Source organism: Camellia sinensis, chromosome 8, assembly GCF_055761805.1.
Source record: "Camellia sinensis isolate YWXY chromosome 8, ASM5576180v1, whole genome shotgun sequence".
Taxonomy (NCBI): Eukaryota; Viridiplantae; Streptophyta; class Magnoliopsida; order Ericales; family Theaceae; genus Camellia; species Camellia sinensis.
In genome coordinates, this window is record NC_138968.1 from 25,255,265 (window position 1) to 25,271,557 (window position 16,293).

At 32.3% G+C, this 16,293-nt stretch overlaps 1 protein-coding gene across 2 annotated transcripts; it reads left to right on the forward strand.

The window, feature by feature from the left end:
• The first annotated feature begins 6,721 nt into the window (after positions 1-6,721).
• LOC114315358 (protein phosphatase inhibitor 2) lies at positions 6,722-15,059 on the forward strand. Of its 2 annotated transcripts, XM_028261975.2 has the most exons (5): positions 6,722-6,855; positions 9,856-9,942; positions 13,096-13,214; positions 13,641-13,817; positions 14,648-15,059. In XM_028261975.2, the coding sequence occupies exons 2-5, from the start codon at positions 9,938-9,940 to the stop codon at positions 14,902-14,904; spliced, it is 558 nt and encodes a 185-aa protein (XP_028117776.1). In that variant the 5' UTR covers positions 6,722-6,855; positions 9,856-9,937; the 3' UTR covers positions 14,905-15,059. The 2 variants fall into 2 exon arrangements, with proteins under 2 accessions (XP_028117776.1, XP_082738437.1); XM_082882311.1 differs by lacking the exon at positions 9,856-9,942 and having other exon boundaries at positions 6,758-6,855.
• The last annotated feature ends 1,234 nt before the right edge of the window (positions 15,060-16,293 follow it).

Here is a 16,293-nt window from a genome sequence, read left to right on the forward strand (position 1 = left end):
TACATATGTATTGGGAACATTTTATTTTGCAGGTTACAAACCCTATAGCCTCAGTGTTCTTATAGACACAGGAGCTATAGTTAGCTCATGTAAATGGAATGCCATACCAAAGGAAAAATGGACATTAATGAAACATCCAATTTTGGTTACTGGAATAGATGGCAACCATACTTCCATACAATTCAAAGCTAAAAATATAGCTATTTGGTTAAATGATAACAAATTCATTATACCAAAAATTTTATGTTTTCCGTATATGCATGGAGATTTCTTTCTTGGCAATAATTTTATCTATAAATACCTTCTAATGCAAATACAGGAAAAAGCTATTTCATTAAGTATAAACAATGTCTTAATTCATATTCCCTTGTTAGAACAACATAAATACATTTGTGATAAAGAGTTTGCGTCCGTGCCGCGTGGTGACTTAACTCCCATCATCAAAACTATTGATGAATCACATTGGATTTATAAAATTTTAGAAGAAAATTTTAGTGAACATCCATTAAAACTATGGCAACGTTGTCCACGGTATTGTAGTTTAAAATTGAAATACCCTAATGTTATCATTAGAGTAAGACCAATGATCTATACTAGACAAGATATAGATGAATTTGATATTCAACTCCAGGAACTCTTAGACAAAAAGTTAATTGAAGAAACTAGAAGCCCTCACTCTAGTCCAGCTTTTATGGTAAGAAACCATGCTGAAATTAAAAGAGAAAAAGCCCGAATGGTAGTCAACTATAAACGGCTAAATAAAAATTTAGAATTTGATGGATATTTTATTTCACGAAAAGATGTTTTAATTAACTTAACCAAAGGATCAAAAATCTTTAGTAAATTTGATTGTAAAAGTGGATTTTGACAAATTCAATTGACTGAAGAGTCAAAAAAATTGACAACTTTCAGTACACCTAGAGGACATTACCACTGAAATGTTATGCCTTTTGGGTTAAATATTGCACCACAGGTATTTCAACGGTGGATGGATACAATTTTTAAGGATCTTAAAGATTGTTGTGTAGTTTATATTGATGATATACTTATCTTATCTAAAACCAAGGACGAGCATAAGAAACATTTAAAATTATTTTGTGAAAAATTCCAAAAATATGGAATTATTTTGTCTCCAAAAAAGATTGAACTAGAAAAAGAATCAATTGAATTTTTGGAAATAATTTTAGATTAGAAAGGTTTAAAATTACAAGAACATATTTTGTCCAAAATACGAGATTTTTCTGATATTCTTGAAAATATAACACAATTACAGAGTTTATTAGGCATTTTAAATTATGGACGAAATTTTATCAAAAATCTTTCAAAAATAGAAATTCTTTGGTTAACCAAATTAAGGGAAAATGTTATTTTTGAATGGACAGCAGAAGATATTGCTTTAATCAAACAAATTAAAGAAAATGTTAAAACTTTACCAGATGTTTATCTTCCTAAAACAGGTGATAAATTAATTTTAGAAACAGATGCCTCAGAAGCATGCTGAGGATGTGTTCTTAAAGCAATACCAAGTAATTTATGGTATGATAAAGAGATACCTTTATCAGAAAATGAGATTAGACCAAGGAAAAATTCAATACTCATAAAATTACAAAAAGAAGAATTAATTTGCGGATATAATTCTGGAACATTTAAACCAAATGAACAGAAATATATTATTTTCGAAAAAGAATTACTTGCAATAAAATTGGCAATAAAGAGTTTTCATATTTATTTAGCCCCAGAAAATTTTATTGTACGCACTGATAATAAGGAAGTAAGAGATTTCTTGATCAATAAAAAACCTATTGAACAAGGAAGAAGATTAGCCTGGTATAATAAAATTTCTGAATATACTTTTGAAGTAGAACATCTTAAAGGTACTAACAATTTTCTTGCAGATTTTCTTAGCAGAAATTGTTTCAGAAAATTAAATTGCTAAACAAGTAAAATTAATTTTTGCAGAAGACCTCTAGACCCAGAGGAAACAATGGATAAGGGTAAACAACCCGCTCAAGGAGATTGAGTGACAATTGCTAAAAAAAAATCCCTAGAGAAGAAAAAGTTTATGTTGTGTTTGCAGGAAGACAACCTGGAATTTACACAGACTGGAACGAAGCCAATCTGCAAGTTTGTGGATGTTCAGGAGCGAGCTATAAAGCATATGACAGCATGACTAAAGCTAAAAAATCTTTTTATAGTGCACCCGCTATGTCAGTTTATCAAAAGAATTTTTGTCAAATGAGAACTAACCCAGTTCCAGCTAATATGCAGACATCTAGACTAGATGAATCTGAAATAAAAGATTTTTTCAACCCTGGTATATCCAGATAAATTTATACGGAACTCAATGGAGTTTGGAAAACTCACATTGTAGACAACAAAGTGAAATTTCGAAAACACATGGGAGTTCTGGCCAACAAATTAGCTGAGCAAACAACTAAATTAAAAGATTTGTAAAATCTTTGTTTCAATATTCTTAAACAAATGAATTGGAATGAAGATTTTAATTTCAAAAAAATAAACAATTTTCTTCAACTATTAGACCTCATATCAGATGAGTTTTTTGATTCAGTTTTTGAACAAATAAAAAGAATTTGTCTTTTTGAAAAAGCAAGAACTTTGCTTCCCAAAGAAATTTTTATGTTAATCAAAAATCGGGTTGAAGATCATCATGATAAGATTAGACAAATCTTAGAACGATCTTATGATAAATTAAATTTGAAAGATGGAATTCCCAAAATAACCATCATGGCAAACCATGACATGTGGTTTTTTGAGGATATAGATTGGGGAATAACTAATCAAGTTATTTTCTAAATTTTAGATCCAATCCAATGGATAGATTATCCAATGATCATCAAAGCAATACTCTCATGGATAGTAAAAGGCTTTCGATGGAGCAAATATTTTACTTTCTGGATCTCCAGCACTGTTGGTTGGCGAGAACGAGAACATTTTTTTCCAACCATACCAAATTTGGTATCTTAAAGAAACTGAAGATTTTGAATTGGAAGATGATTATTTAGATGAAGATCATCGGAGAGAGCGATTGGAAAATATCCAAAAACTTTCTTTGACAGAATATTGGATAGACAGTCTAATATCTGTTTCACAAGCAACGTCCAATATCCATGGCTCAGCAAAATTGCCATTCATGGTTACAGATGGTAGAATATTATTTGTAACCCATTTTCCCATAACATATCAAAGATCTCCTACACAAATTAATGAGGCTCTTGACATATTAATAAATCTTAAAAAGAGAAATAACTTGGATCTTTCGTTGGAACTAGCCATGACCGCGGATGATATAGAACATTTCCGAAATGAGCAATACAGCCAAGATCCGGATTCCCCTCTATCAGAGACTGATGAAGAATATCACAACCTCATCAACAGGATAGAAGCATAATGGACCCCACTATCAAATGCAGTTGTCTCCTGATCGACTCCAACCTTATCCAGGACACGTGGAGCAACCTGCATTATTAGGCGGAAAGTGATCATCCACATTATTTCAGTCGACGCTACATGACAAAGCCGCTCAGCCAACGCTTATCTACAACAGTCTCTCTCTTTGAAAATCGAGGAGGGTAAACAGTGTGTATCAGTGTATATAATTGTAACAACTGTAGCAAAGAGCAAATAATTGTAGTCCTTTTGTATTTATTTTTGTCTCTTTGTATTTAATTTTAGGTAAACTTTTCAAAAAGCCTATGACTAGGCTTGCCTAAAGAGTTAGAAATTTTGCAACTTTTGGACGTAAAGTCTTGCAAAGCTAGATATGTTAGATATGGAGTTAGATAGGCATTAAGTTATATTTTGTTTGTATTCACCTCTTGTAAGTCTATATATTGGCCTTTATGCCAACATAATAAGGTATGTAAATTCTCTCCATATTCTCTCCATCTTTTTGGTCTCAAATTTCTCTTTCATAATTCCATAACTCCACCATAATTCCATAATAAAAATAGTAAAAAGCTCATTTCCATTTTTTCAACTTTTACAAATGCAAATTGCATCATGTGTATTCACGATTGCTCTGAGTAAAGTGATTGGGTTCAACTTGTGGCTAATAATTATTTAGAACAGAGACCTTCGATTTGATTTACCCATTGAACTTTCATAGCAATTTATATTTCTAATTTGGCTCAACTCTAGTTGTTTAAACATAATATTATTGTACAAAAAAAAAAAAAAAAAATTGAACAAAGTAAATATATTCATAATATTTATATTGAACAAAAGTTAATATGTTCATACTTTATATACTGAACAACTTCAACTTATTTTCCTTAAATATAAATAGTCGAACATTGTGTAAATGTTCAACTCTAGTTATCCAAACATGATGAATAAACTTATCTTTCTAACATACGAACGAAACAAATAAAAAACTAAAAAACTAAGTCATAAACTAACCTTTTCAATATTAAAATTAATGTTTTCAATATTTATATCAGAACCAACCATCTCAGTATCATCCATGGTGTGCAAAACTTCAAAACTAATTGATTTTAATGTTCTTAAACCCTAAATTTTCAAAGGAAATTTGAAAAATAAGTATAATGGAGAAGAGAATGAAGTGAGCTAATTGATAAAGAATGATCATTAGTGTATGTTAATGGTGAAAATGATAAAGGAATACAATGTTTATATGTTGAAACTCTAAACCCTATAGAGATGATCGTGTGTGAAGAGTATTTTATACTTTTAAAGATAAAATTTTTGAATGGGTAGAATATACCCCATATTATCCTTAATAGTCATTTCATTGAAAGATATTATTGGAATATAAATTTAATCTATTAATGGTGTGTACTGATAGTGTTAGTAGTGTATAAATAGAATCACCCGTAATATATTCTTTAAAAATTGGGTTTACGATTATACACTTATTTCTATTATGTTTTATTTTTTTTTCTTTTGTGCGAAAAAGGTAAGATACACAACTGAATCTTTTTTATATGAAATGTTTGAAATGTGAGATTATTAAACATTTTAAATGGAGTACAAAAACCCCTTAGAGCATCTCTACCCAAATCTTCAAAATTTGTCATGTTAAATTTTTTTGAAGGCCTAAGTAGCAAATTGATATAGAAGCTCTCTACCTGATATGTTAATCTATTATTATATTATTTTTAATTGAAGACAAAAAAAAAGAAGATGTTTTAATTCAAGACAAAAGAAATGGAAAAAAAGACAAGAAAAAAAAGGTGTCGAAGGTTTTCATGTCAAAATTAGTATGAAAGAGTAATGTCGAAAGCCACATTAGCTTTCGGTACACTAGATGGAGTTGATATTTGATATCAAAATATGACTATTGGAGTGCCACATAAGATTTGAAGTATTGGGTGGAGGTACTCTTAGTAAGTTTTGAGCAAATGTATAATTTTAAACTGTGAGGTTTCGATTTGAAATGGCTTGAAATGTGGAGATTTTTCAAAGATTTCAAAAGAATTACAAAAAATTCTTTAGTAAGTTTTGGACAAATGTATAATTTTAAATTATGGGGGTTTGATTTGAAATGTGTAATTTTTCAAATATTTCAAAATGAGTATAAAAATCCCTTAGTAATGTTTGAACAAATGTATAATTCCAAACTGTGAAGTTTTGATTTGGAATGATTTGAAATGTGGGATTTTTCAAACATTTCAAAAGGAGTACAAAAACTCCTTAGTAAGTTTTGGGTAAATGTTTAATTTCGAAGTGTGGAGTTTTGATTTGGAATATCATAAAATGTGAGATTTTTCAAACATTTCAAAAGGAACAAAAAAATTCCTTCATAAATTTTAGGCAAATGTGTAATTTCAAACTGTGAGAATTTTGGTTATTTATGGGTATTAACTAGCATTCACAAGTGTAAATTGTAAAATTATACTGGAGCAATTTGGGAAGTTAGCCAAAAACTAGCTGTTAGCTTTTAATCCATTTTAAATCACATCATCTCTCACATTTTTTATACACAAAATAACAAAAAAAATAAAAAAAATTTACTTTTAACCAACTTCCCAAATCACCCCATTATCATTTCTACACAAATAGAACTATTAAATTCATTAAATTGTTTAAATGACTTATTAATTAATAAAATATAAAAATAAAATTTATTGGTACTTCTTCCATAATTTAACCTCATATTATTCTTGACCTCAAACTTACTAAAAAAAAATATCATTAAAACTTTTATTTAACTTATGTTTGGGATTGGCTTTTTTGAGCTTTTTTGGCTAAAATAGCCACAAAAAACAAAATAGGCTATTTTAGCCACAAAAAACAAAACATCAAATCCAACCCATAATCATTACAATCCTCTCTCACAAAAAAAGTCAAAAAAGCCAAAAAGCCCTTCCCAAACCAGGCTAAAATAGCCCAGGCTAAAATAGCCAAAAAGCCAAAAAGCCAAAAAGCCAACCTACTTCCCAAACGGAGGCTTAATGATTTTTTTTAGTGGGCTGAGTCCATATGGTGGTGTTTGGGAAGCAAGTTCCCAAATTTTTTTCTCATTTTTTCCACTAAAAGACAAAAGTTTTGCAAAACAAAAAAAAACACATCCAAACAAAATATCACATCCAACCCCATAATCATTTCACTTTTTCTCTCACAAACATCACATCCAACCACATAAAAACCCAACTATCTTCCCAAACACCAAAAATTTTTTATCTCATAAAAACCTACATCTACTAAAATCTACATAAAAACTCACTTCCCAAACACCATCTAAATAGAGGGGTAATCCGGGAAAATAAAAAGTCGAGAAAGTTGCAAAAGAGGACCAACCTTCATAACGAGTCCAACAACTCCTATGCAATTTGCGAAGATTTGCGAGGATGTTCATGCCGGCAATCTCCAGAGGTATGAATTTCTCTCTCTATACATCTTTATGTGTATATATACAATTCCTATTGTGACAGTTCATTCTCTGAATTCAGATTTCTTGCTTTTGACCTTATCGCCCCAATTTCTTCGAATTTTTTTGATTTAGGTTTGACAATTTCGTACCTCTACGGTTTGTTGATCTGTAGCCTTGAATCTGATCAATTGATTTCTTATTTTTTTCATCAATAGCATCTATGGTTATTCATGATTTTGTTTTGATTTCGTTTCTTGATCTAGATTTGTCTTCTATATATCGATTTATTCGTTATAATGTGCTTGAAATTAGATAGAATGGCCCTGTTTAATATTTCTCTTATGATTATGTGTGCGCCGATGGAATGTAATTTGATATTTGGTCATTGATCTGTGATGGAAGAGTTTTGAAATTAATGGTATACAGGGTCTGTTTGGGCGGGAAAGTTTTACCAGTTTGAAACTTGTCATTTGGGATTGGTTTTCTTAGAGCATCTCCAACATTTACTCCTTTTTTTATAAATTTTTTATTATTAGCAAATTTAAATTTGATGAAAAAAGTCCAGTTTGGTGTTCCAAACATAACATCAAACTAATATCAAATTGAGGATGCCTTCAGCATTTCATTAAATTACTGTAAATAGCCGTTGGGGAAATTACACCAAACGGCCGGTGAGGACAACCGCTTGGTCAACCGAGCTTGCAAATTTTTTTCCTTTCAGATGTCGTCAATTTACACAAGCCGAACTATCATCCGTATATTTTCTCCGGACGTCCACCTGGTCAACTGGTTGTTTGATGAAAATTGAAAAATCAGCATTGGAACGCATGGTATCAGATGAAATTTTTACTCAAATTTAATGAAAAATTTTAGTAAGCGTTGGAGATACTCTTATATCATTGTGTTGGTGTAATAAATGTCTTTTTTTAATATTAAAATAAAATATGTGCATTTTATGCACCAACACATTGCATTTTGAATTTTGTGTTGTTGTTAAGAAATTCATTTTAGTTTTATAAATTATATGTCTTATCCAATTTTCAATTTTTTGTTTCTTGTAAAAAGTCTTGGTATTAAGATTCTCTCTCTCTCACACACAAAAATGCATGGTAGGCCAGTGGGAACTTGTGTGCATATTTTGATTTAATCGTTTTGATTGTGTATTCTAGGATAAAGGTTTCAACCAACCAACTCCCCCATTGTACCATTTTTAAGCATAACAGAAAGAAATAAAAGGTAACAAGAGGGAAGGTATATAGAGTTGAAACCATTACTATCAAAATACATTGTTATTGTGTTACTACCATAGGTAGGAATGAACCAAGTTGTTCACGACCTTGGTTTGTTAAGTAAATAAATGAAATTGAGCCAGATTTTTAGGCTTGTTTAAAAAATGAGTCAAGGTCAAGGTCAAGGTCAAGCTCAAATAAGCTAGGTTCGTTTATTATTTAAATAATATATATATATTAATTTCTTTAATTGGTTTCTTTGCTTTCCCGAATTGATCGGTTTTCTTTAACTCCAAATGTGGGTCATAAGAGGGTTTGGCTACTTCATGCTTCGAGGGTTTTCTCTTGTATATCCTTTTTGATATGATCATTGACAAATCAAGTGTACCTTCTTTTCCTTTCTATAAAAGTATCTGGAAGTTTTTGTGCCTCTCAAGGTGAAGATTTTTATGTGGTTGATGGTTCATGGAAGCATTTAGACCAATGATACTTTGCAAAAGAGGAGGCCTAATCGCTATCTGTATCCTCAATGGTGCATCATGTGCAAAAGAGACGGGAAGTCCTTCATCATTTATTTTTACATTGCCTCGTGGCTTTAAGTTTATGGCATAGGCTATTTCTTTTGGGAAATGCACTGTGGGTTGCCCGGAAGTGAGTGCCCATATGGTTTTTGATTGATTTTTGAGGCTTGGGCGACAAGAGGAGGGCAAAGGTGCTATGGTGTTGTGTGGTTTTTGTAATTTTTTAGGTCATTTGGTTGGAAAAAAATGAAAGGATCTTTGAAGACATATTTGGGGATTTGGATCACTTGTGTGATAAAACTCCATCTTTTGACATCTTTTTGGGTTTTGGTGGCTTCCCCCTTTAAAGGGGTTATGCTTTTTCTAATCTCTAGAGGTTGTGTGCCAGTGTGCGACGTATAGTTTCTTGTTTTCTTTTGCATTGAATTGTACTTGGTTTATTTTGAGGACTCCTTGTCCTCTTTTGTACTTCACTTCTTTTTTAATAAAATTTTGTTTTGTTGAAGATCAACAAATATATATATGTATAAATATTATTTATACATTTAAACAACATAAATAATAGTAAAAAAAACCATTATCGAGCTTCGAGCCGAGCTCGAGCTTGATTCGTATTAATAAGTGGAGCCAAACTCGAGTTGGATTAATTTTCGAGCCAAGCTCAAGCTAGATTTTTGAGCTCAATAGACAAATGAGTTGAGCTTGAGCCCTACAAAGCTCGGCTCAAGGCTCAAGCTCGGCTTGTTTGCAACCCTAGCAATAGGTATCTTCCTTAGTAAATTTGGTCATAATAAAGGGTATGTTGATTCACCTAGTACTTAAGAATCAAAACTTGCACGCTAGCATGCATGGTATAATGTATAGACATTTATAAGTATCTAACATGGTTCTTGGCCCAATGGTAAGTCCTTTAATTGTAGATTTGTCTTGTCAACCAAACTGCCATTTGTATAAATAGATTTGCATTTTTTATTGGATGTTATTATTCAATGGTTTTTTTATCCTTTCTTTTGTTGTATTATATCCTTGTTCTGATGTAATGTTTGCTTTTTGATTATGTTTATATTTTCCATCATTGAAAATTTTCTTTTTCTTATATTTCACCTTTGAGATCTCTAGTCACCTTTGTCACATCTCATTTGGGGACATGTAAATATTGGTTTGAACATAACTAATTGTGAGTCGTCACTCTTGTTCTTGTGAAAAACTATATTCAATTTGTTTGTAACAAGTGGATCTATTTTTATTTCAGGATAATTGGGACAACTAGCAACTACTTGGTGTGCTTTGGGGATTGTGTGCTTTGGGGATTTAGAACATAACCGGATTACAGAATGAAGTAATATAAGCTACGCACCTCAAATATTTTGGCTCATTAAGATTGTTGGTTTAGTAAGCACATTGTTTATACTAGTACTTTCCAAAAGATAAAAGGATCCGAATGAATTACAGTAAACAAGACATTGTTTTGTTTTAATAGAATCATTGTTCATCCTGCTTAGCTTCAGCTGGTTAGTTTGCCTCCTTATATTGATATGTTTCCATGCAAGTGTCAAGGATCCAAAACTTGGTTCTTCTGAGCGTAAATGATGGGCTGAGGTTTCTAAAAGGATCAACCTTATATGAGCCTGCCCGACCTAGGGATTTTATTTTCAAGTGACAACATGTTAACAATAATTGTGACATTTGCCCCCATCAAATTTCATGACTCCTCCATGAGAGTCCCCCACCCAATCTCATTATGCTTCTATCAAAAATTGACTTACTTGGTTGATAAGGTTGTAACACTTGGACCTATGTTGATGCCACTTTGATGAGCCTACGTCTTATAAAAATGTCAGGCCTAAAAGGGCTCATTTAATTGAGGGATTTGATACTCAAGTGGCACTCCTTGTTTTATACAAGTTTCTTCAACTTTAAAAGTTGAAGATTTTTGGTTTGGGATTCGCTAGTGGTTGATGAGTCTTATTATGGGCCAAATCAGTTAATGGGTCTTTACATTTTACTATATTTTAGATTGATTATGACTTACCCCCCACCCCCCCCCCCCCCCAAGTTGGTGTTGAAGTCCTAGAGTACGGAGTATGAAGAAGTCTGTAATCAGTTGTAACTCATTCAATTCAATTAGAACAAGTATTGTAAAAGTTTTCTATGAATAGCGTTCGTTGAGGATTGTGCTATGCAATTATAACCTTATGTATTGATGCTTGAGGGATTCTAAGGTTGATGGCTAACTTCTTCTGCAACTTTCTTCTTCTTTGTTTAACTCTTATGTTCTTTACAAACCTTCAAACTTCATAATCAGACCTTGTGATGGAGAGTATAGAACAGGTTTAGCGCATAACGGAATGAAGTTTTGGAATAGTTTTAAGTCTTTTATTGTGTTTTTTTTTTTTTAAAGTTTATTATGTTGTTGGACAAATATTGTGTTATTATATTAGGGTTCAGTAGTTAGGGGTAATCTGGTAATTTCAATACTTGCTGGATATGAGTAGTATCCTTGGGGCCAATGAAGAGTCAAGTAATGTTATTTGAATCAATGTTACTAGAAAACGCTATCACCCTAGCAAATTACGTTTTGGAACGCACATTCTGAAATATGGTACACTTTCGTTTCAAAATGGTAAATTTAGTGATCCTAAGCGATCCCGAAGATTGTTTCCAATATGTTTCCTAAAGGTTTTCTTAGAAGTAAAAAAATTAAATATAATGAACTAAAATTTAAGGTGAGTGAAGTTTTGACCGGACAAATTGTCAAAGATGGGTTTCAACAATTATAAAAATGTGTTGCTACATTATTCATTTAAGGGGGAAAAAAAACTACATTTTATTGGATAATAATTGTTAAAAGAAATTTTTTGTAAAAGTACCTTCATTTTTGTTGTGTAATCTATACAAGTCTACGTCTATCATACCACATTTGAGAGCATGTGGTGTACTACGCTCCCCGTTCTTGTTCCACGTATCAGAACGATCTACGCTCCAGATAACATAGATTTGAATTTTATTTGGAATTTGGCCTCGTTTGGGAATATGCTTTCTTAGTAACTTTTTAACTTTTTAGCTAAAATATGATGTAAAAAAAATTAGTATGTTTGGAATGACTTTTGATTTTTTACGAAAAGATGTTCAAAAAGTAGAGAGAAGGGAATCTTTGATTTTTTGGTTTATGTTGTTGGCTTTTTGATTTTTTTAGTGACTTTTTAGTTAATTTAGAATTTTTGTAGTTACCAAATATATTTAGTTAATTAATTCAAGTCCTTGTCAAGTAAGAAAAGTCTCTTCTTTAGAGAGATGATATTATGTGAATTTGAGAATGTATTTGTGTGAATTTTCCTAACCCATGTGATGGTGAAACATCTCTTCCTGCTTCTTTGTCAATAAACCAATTATTTTTCTCAAGTTACTGTTCACATCCTTCAAAAGTGAACTTTTCAACCCTCAAAATCTATCCAATGATGTCCAAATCAATCATAATCCATTTCCCTACCTATTAGTCTTCAACTTTGGCCATTAAACGCTGAACCACTCACCATTCAGGCCTTTAACAGCCTTTATTTTGGAAATCTATGAAGCTGACACTTTTAAAATCAAACCAATGTCACACCTTTTCATCTCTTATCCCTAGAAATCCTTTTCTCCCTCGAAGAAGCCATAACCCTAGAAGCTGTCCATAATCAAAACCCAAAACAATCCCAGTTGTAGGCAGCCTAGACCAAATTTCCTAGAGATACTTGTTAACTCCTTCAATTACCTTGGAAAAAAGATCATCTTTTACAAGCTTAAATAATTCTACTGCAATTAAGAAAGAAAAGACATATTATTGCTCACAACCTCGGCACAATTTCAAAACTTTGCCTCTATAACCCTTTCCCAATTGCACCACCTTTTTTAAAGAAACCCCCCCCCCCCCCCCCCCCCCCCCCCCCCCCCCCCCCAAAAAAAAAAAAAAGAGTAAAAAAACAGAACTTGTTAAATTGGTTTAGCACTGTCTTAGATTAATTTTTACATCAGATTGTACATGGGCAGTGTTGCCTAGCACTTTAGTCCTCACTGCTACTTCTAAATAGCTTACATCAAATGTAGTCAATAGCCAAAAGTGCCGGACTTTTTTCAGGTATCCTTGATTAAATATTGGTTTCTTGTTTGGATTCAAGATTTTCTTAGGACCTTACTATTTTGTATTGGCACCATCATGATACTGATTTGATAGCGGGTCATTAAACCTGACAACACACTTGTCCTTATTAGGCGTGCCATGGTCGGGATGACTCCTTAATAGGCATGCCATGGTCGGGATGGCTTTCTGTAAGGGAAAGAAGGCACCAAACTTTATGCTTCTACTTCATATTGATAGGCAACATATTGGGTTATATTCTTATGATATTGCTGTTTTGCTACTGCTATTTGTTACTAATGTAAGCTTCATCAGTGTATGAGATATCTATGCAAATTGTGCTGATGTGAGCATTTATTTTTATTGGGGTGCCAGGGGCCGTGTAAGATGGAATGAGGATAATCTTGGGGAAATTGAAGCAAATAAACCCGTGAGGCAGAAAATAACTGAACCGAAGACACCATATCACCCTACTAGTAGTTATAATGATGATGGTATGTTGACTAATTTCATCTCTATGAATATGTGTGTATCCATATTCTATACAAAGTCATGTAGTTTTGATGGTGCAGAAGTTGAAGGCACTTAACTGCTATTATCTGCTAAAGGGTTTTCAAACTCGCTATATAGATACACGTATTTATTTGTGCACTGTTGTTAATTCATGACATGGTGCAATATGGGATGCATTCTTATGGAGTTTTTTTGGAGGGATCACATCGATTAATATCCGTAAATTTGCTTTGTCACACTATCTGATAGTACAGTGAAAGGTTTGTCCTGGTGGTGATTTCCTAATTTCTAAGAATAATCTTAGTGCAAAATGGTGGCATGGTGGAAAAGGGCTATTACCATCGCTTTTATTTTGAAAAATTATTACTGTTATGATTGATATTAGCTGAGTTTCATTGTTAGTGCAGGATCTGTTTCTCCTGGAAGGGGTAGTTTTGAGGATTGCACCGTTGATGCTGTGCATGCAGATGCAATACGTTCTGCTTTGAATGATGTGGGTTCTTCCAGTGGGGGCGAAAACTCCCAGGTATGCGGTGGCTGGACGTCTTCTGAGGATGAGGCAGATCCTTTGGATCATGATGAAGGTTCTTGATTTATTCTACCACTATTTTCTGTTGATTAGTTTCTCATATTACAGGGAGTAACTGAAGGCGACTTTTAAGGTTGAATACTAAGGTGGTGCTTGATAACTCAATTCAGTACTTAAAGCTGAATGTATTGATTGAAAATCAATTAAGTCCATTTGATAATCACAATTAGTATCATTTAAAAATTGGAGTGATTCTTAAAATATAGGTTAAAAATTAAGAAAATTTTAGGTAACAATGTTTTTAATTAATTTTGATTGAATTTATAACTTTTTATGTATAAATATTGATATACACCATTATGATCTCACTGCCACCGCCATCACCGCTACTACTACACCCCCGCCACTGCCACCAACACCAACACGGCTACCATTGCCACCACCCCTCCACCACCATTGCTATCGTCACTACAGGCGCGACCACCATTTCACTACCACCAAACAACCGCTTCCACCGCCTCTCCACCACCATTGCCACATCTCTCAACCTCCACAACCACCACCTTTGCTACTACTGCCATAGCCACAACCATCATCGCCACCCATCTGCCTCCACTACACCAAGCTTCACCATCACCATAACTACTATCCCCTACCCCACCACAACCATTCGTGCCACCACATCCACAACCTCACCACCACAATATACAAGGAAGAAACTTTTTGAAAATAATAAATTTTAAATTTCATTTAGTACATATCAAAAAACTTATTTTAACTCAGCACCTCAATTTTTATCAAACACAACTATCAGTATTCTATCTGACACGTGTGCGAGGATGGTTGGTGATTTTTGTGTGCTCTGTCTGCCATTTTGTTTCACAGTTCTGTCTGATTCTGAATCGGATAGGAACAGCTTGAGTTTTAGGGAGCATAGGCGAGCTCATTATGATGAATTCCGGAAAGTGAAAGAACTCAGGCGAAAAGGTTCCATGCTTGAAGATGCATCCGATGAGGATGATGAGAAAAAAAATGGAAGGACCAATCACTCATCATCGTCGGTAACAGATGGTGTGAAAGATACAAACATTTATGGCAGTGATGATGTTACTCATCGACCTCCTCCAACTAATGGAGCTTAGAAGCTCAATCCAAATAACATTCTATAGTGATGATATGTTTTTGCGGCATTCTTGTTACAGTTTTATATGCTAATCAGGCACAAATACTATGACTTTGAATTTGTATCTTTCTAAATGCTTTTTTGCTTGTAAATATGCACATCTCATTTATGCCATGGATTCTCTTAAGTTGTATTTAGTTGGGGATTTAGAAAAAGATTTGGAAAGAGAAAGGAAAAAAATTGGCGAAATGTTAATAAAATATACATATATTTTATTTAGTTTTGCATATATTTTTTTTCTTCTTTTTTCAAATCTTTTTTTAAATTTCTCAACCAAACACAATGTTAGGCTCTTCGATTGCTGGATATGATTTTTGGGCCTTGTTGGAAATTGATAATGTCATGGAATTATAAATTAGATTATATATTATAAGTTATTATACTATGTTTGATTAGAGTAAGGTATAACATGGGACATGATAAAAAATATTACTTATTAGAGATAACACCCCCGTGGCTATAATTAGTAACCCATATTCATTTTTTAATTTTAATTACTAAAATTAAATAGGGTAAATTACATTGACCTTTCCTAAGTTTTGGAAAAAAAAATAAATTAAAATCTCATAAATTTAGTATAATTATATTAAGTTCTTTTAAAATTTTACTTTATATAACATTTAGCCTTATTTTAATTAATAATTTGTTAATTATATGGATAAGAAATTATGTTATCATATTTTTTAGTCTCAAATGTATATTTTACTTGATTTAGCTTTCCATCTTTATACTATCTATATTAATTTTAATCCCTTTAACTATATTAATTTTTTTTTAATATAATTATATTAAAATTATGAAATTTATAATATTTTTGCTGAACTTCAAAACTGCCCGTGTAATTTACCCAACGGCAGTGCTGGGGATCCCCAGCACCCTACCTCCACGTGGGGATTTGTGAGACCAAGGCCAAAAAAAATAAAAAATAAAAATTGGACCAATCAAAAAATAATGGGGGTGGTGGGGTCACCTCCACCGGGAGTCTTAGTCTTTGTCCTTTACCCAAACTGTGAGGTCTTCCCTTTCTTAAAAGGCTCCAACTTTTTTAATTGCCTATTTTCGTATTCTATTTTAATTTTACTTTTTGAAAAATGTAATTTATTTGGCAAATTATTTATTAAAAAAATTACGAAGCATCAAAAAATTCTTTTAAATTAGGAGCATTTACTAATAAATTATATATCCATGACTTGGGGAGCATTTAGTTTTACAAATATTTTTATGGAAACATAAGTTCTATTTCACATTAAAATCTTTCAAATAAAACATATCTACATTTAGAAACATCATTTGCAAAAATTTAATAAGAAAATAGTGTACAAATGTCTTATTGTCACATTTTAAGAAG

Excerpts from the sequence above, each read along its gene's own strand:
- LOC114315358 (XM_082882311.1), top strand. The coding sequence starts at position 6,806 with ATGCAATTTGCGAAGATTTGCGAGGATGTTCATGCCGGCAATCTCCAG. Across the intron at positions 13,215-13,640 it reads TAGTAGTTATAATGATGATG|GATCTGTTTCTCCTGGAAGG; the intron begins GTATGTTGACTA and ends TTGTTAGTGCAG. Across the intron at positions 13,818-14,647 it reads TCCTTTGGATCATGATGAAG|TTCTGTCTGATTCTGAATCG; the intron begins GTTCTTGATTTA and ends TTTGTTTCACAG.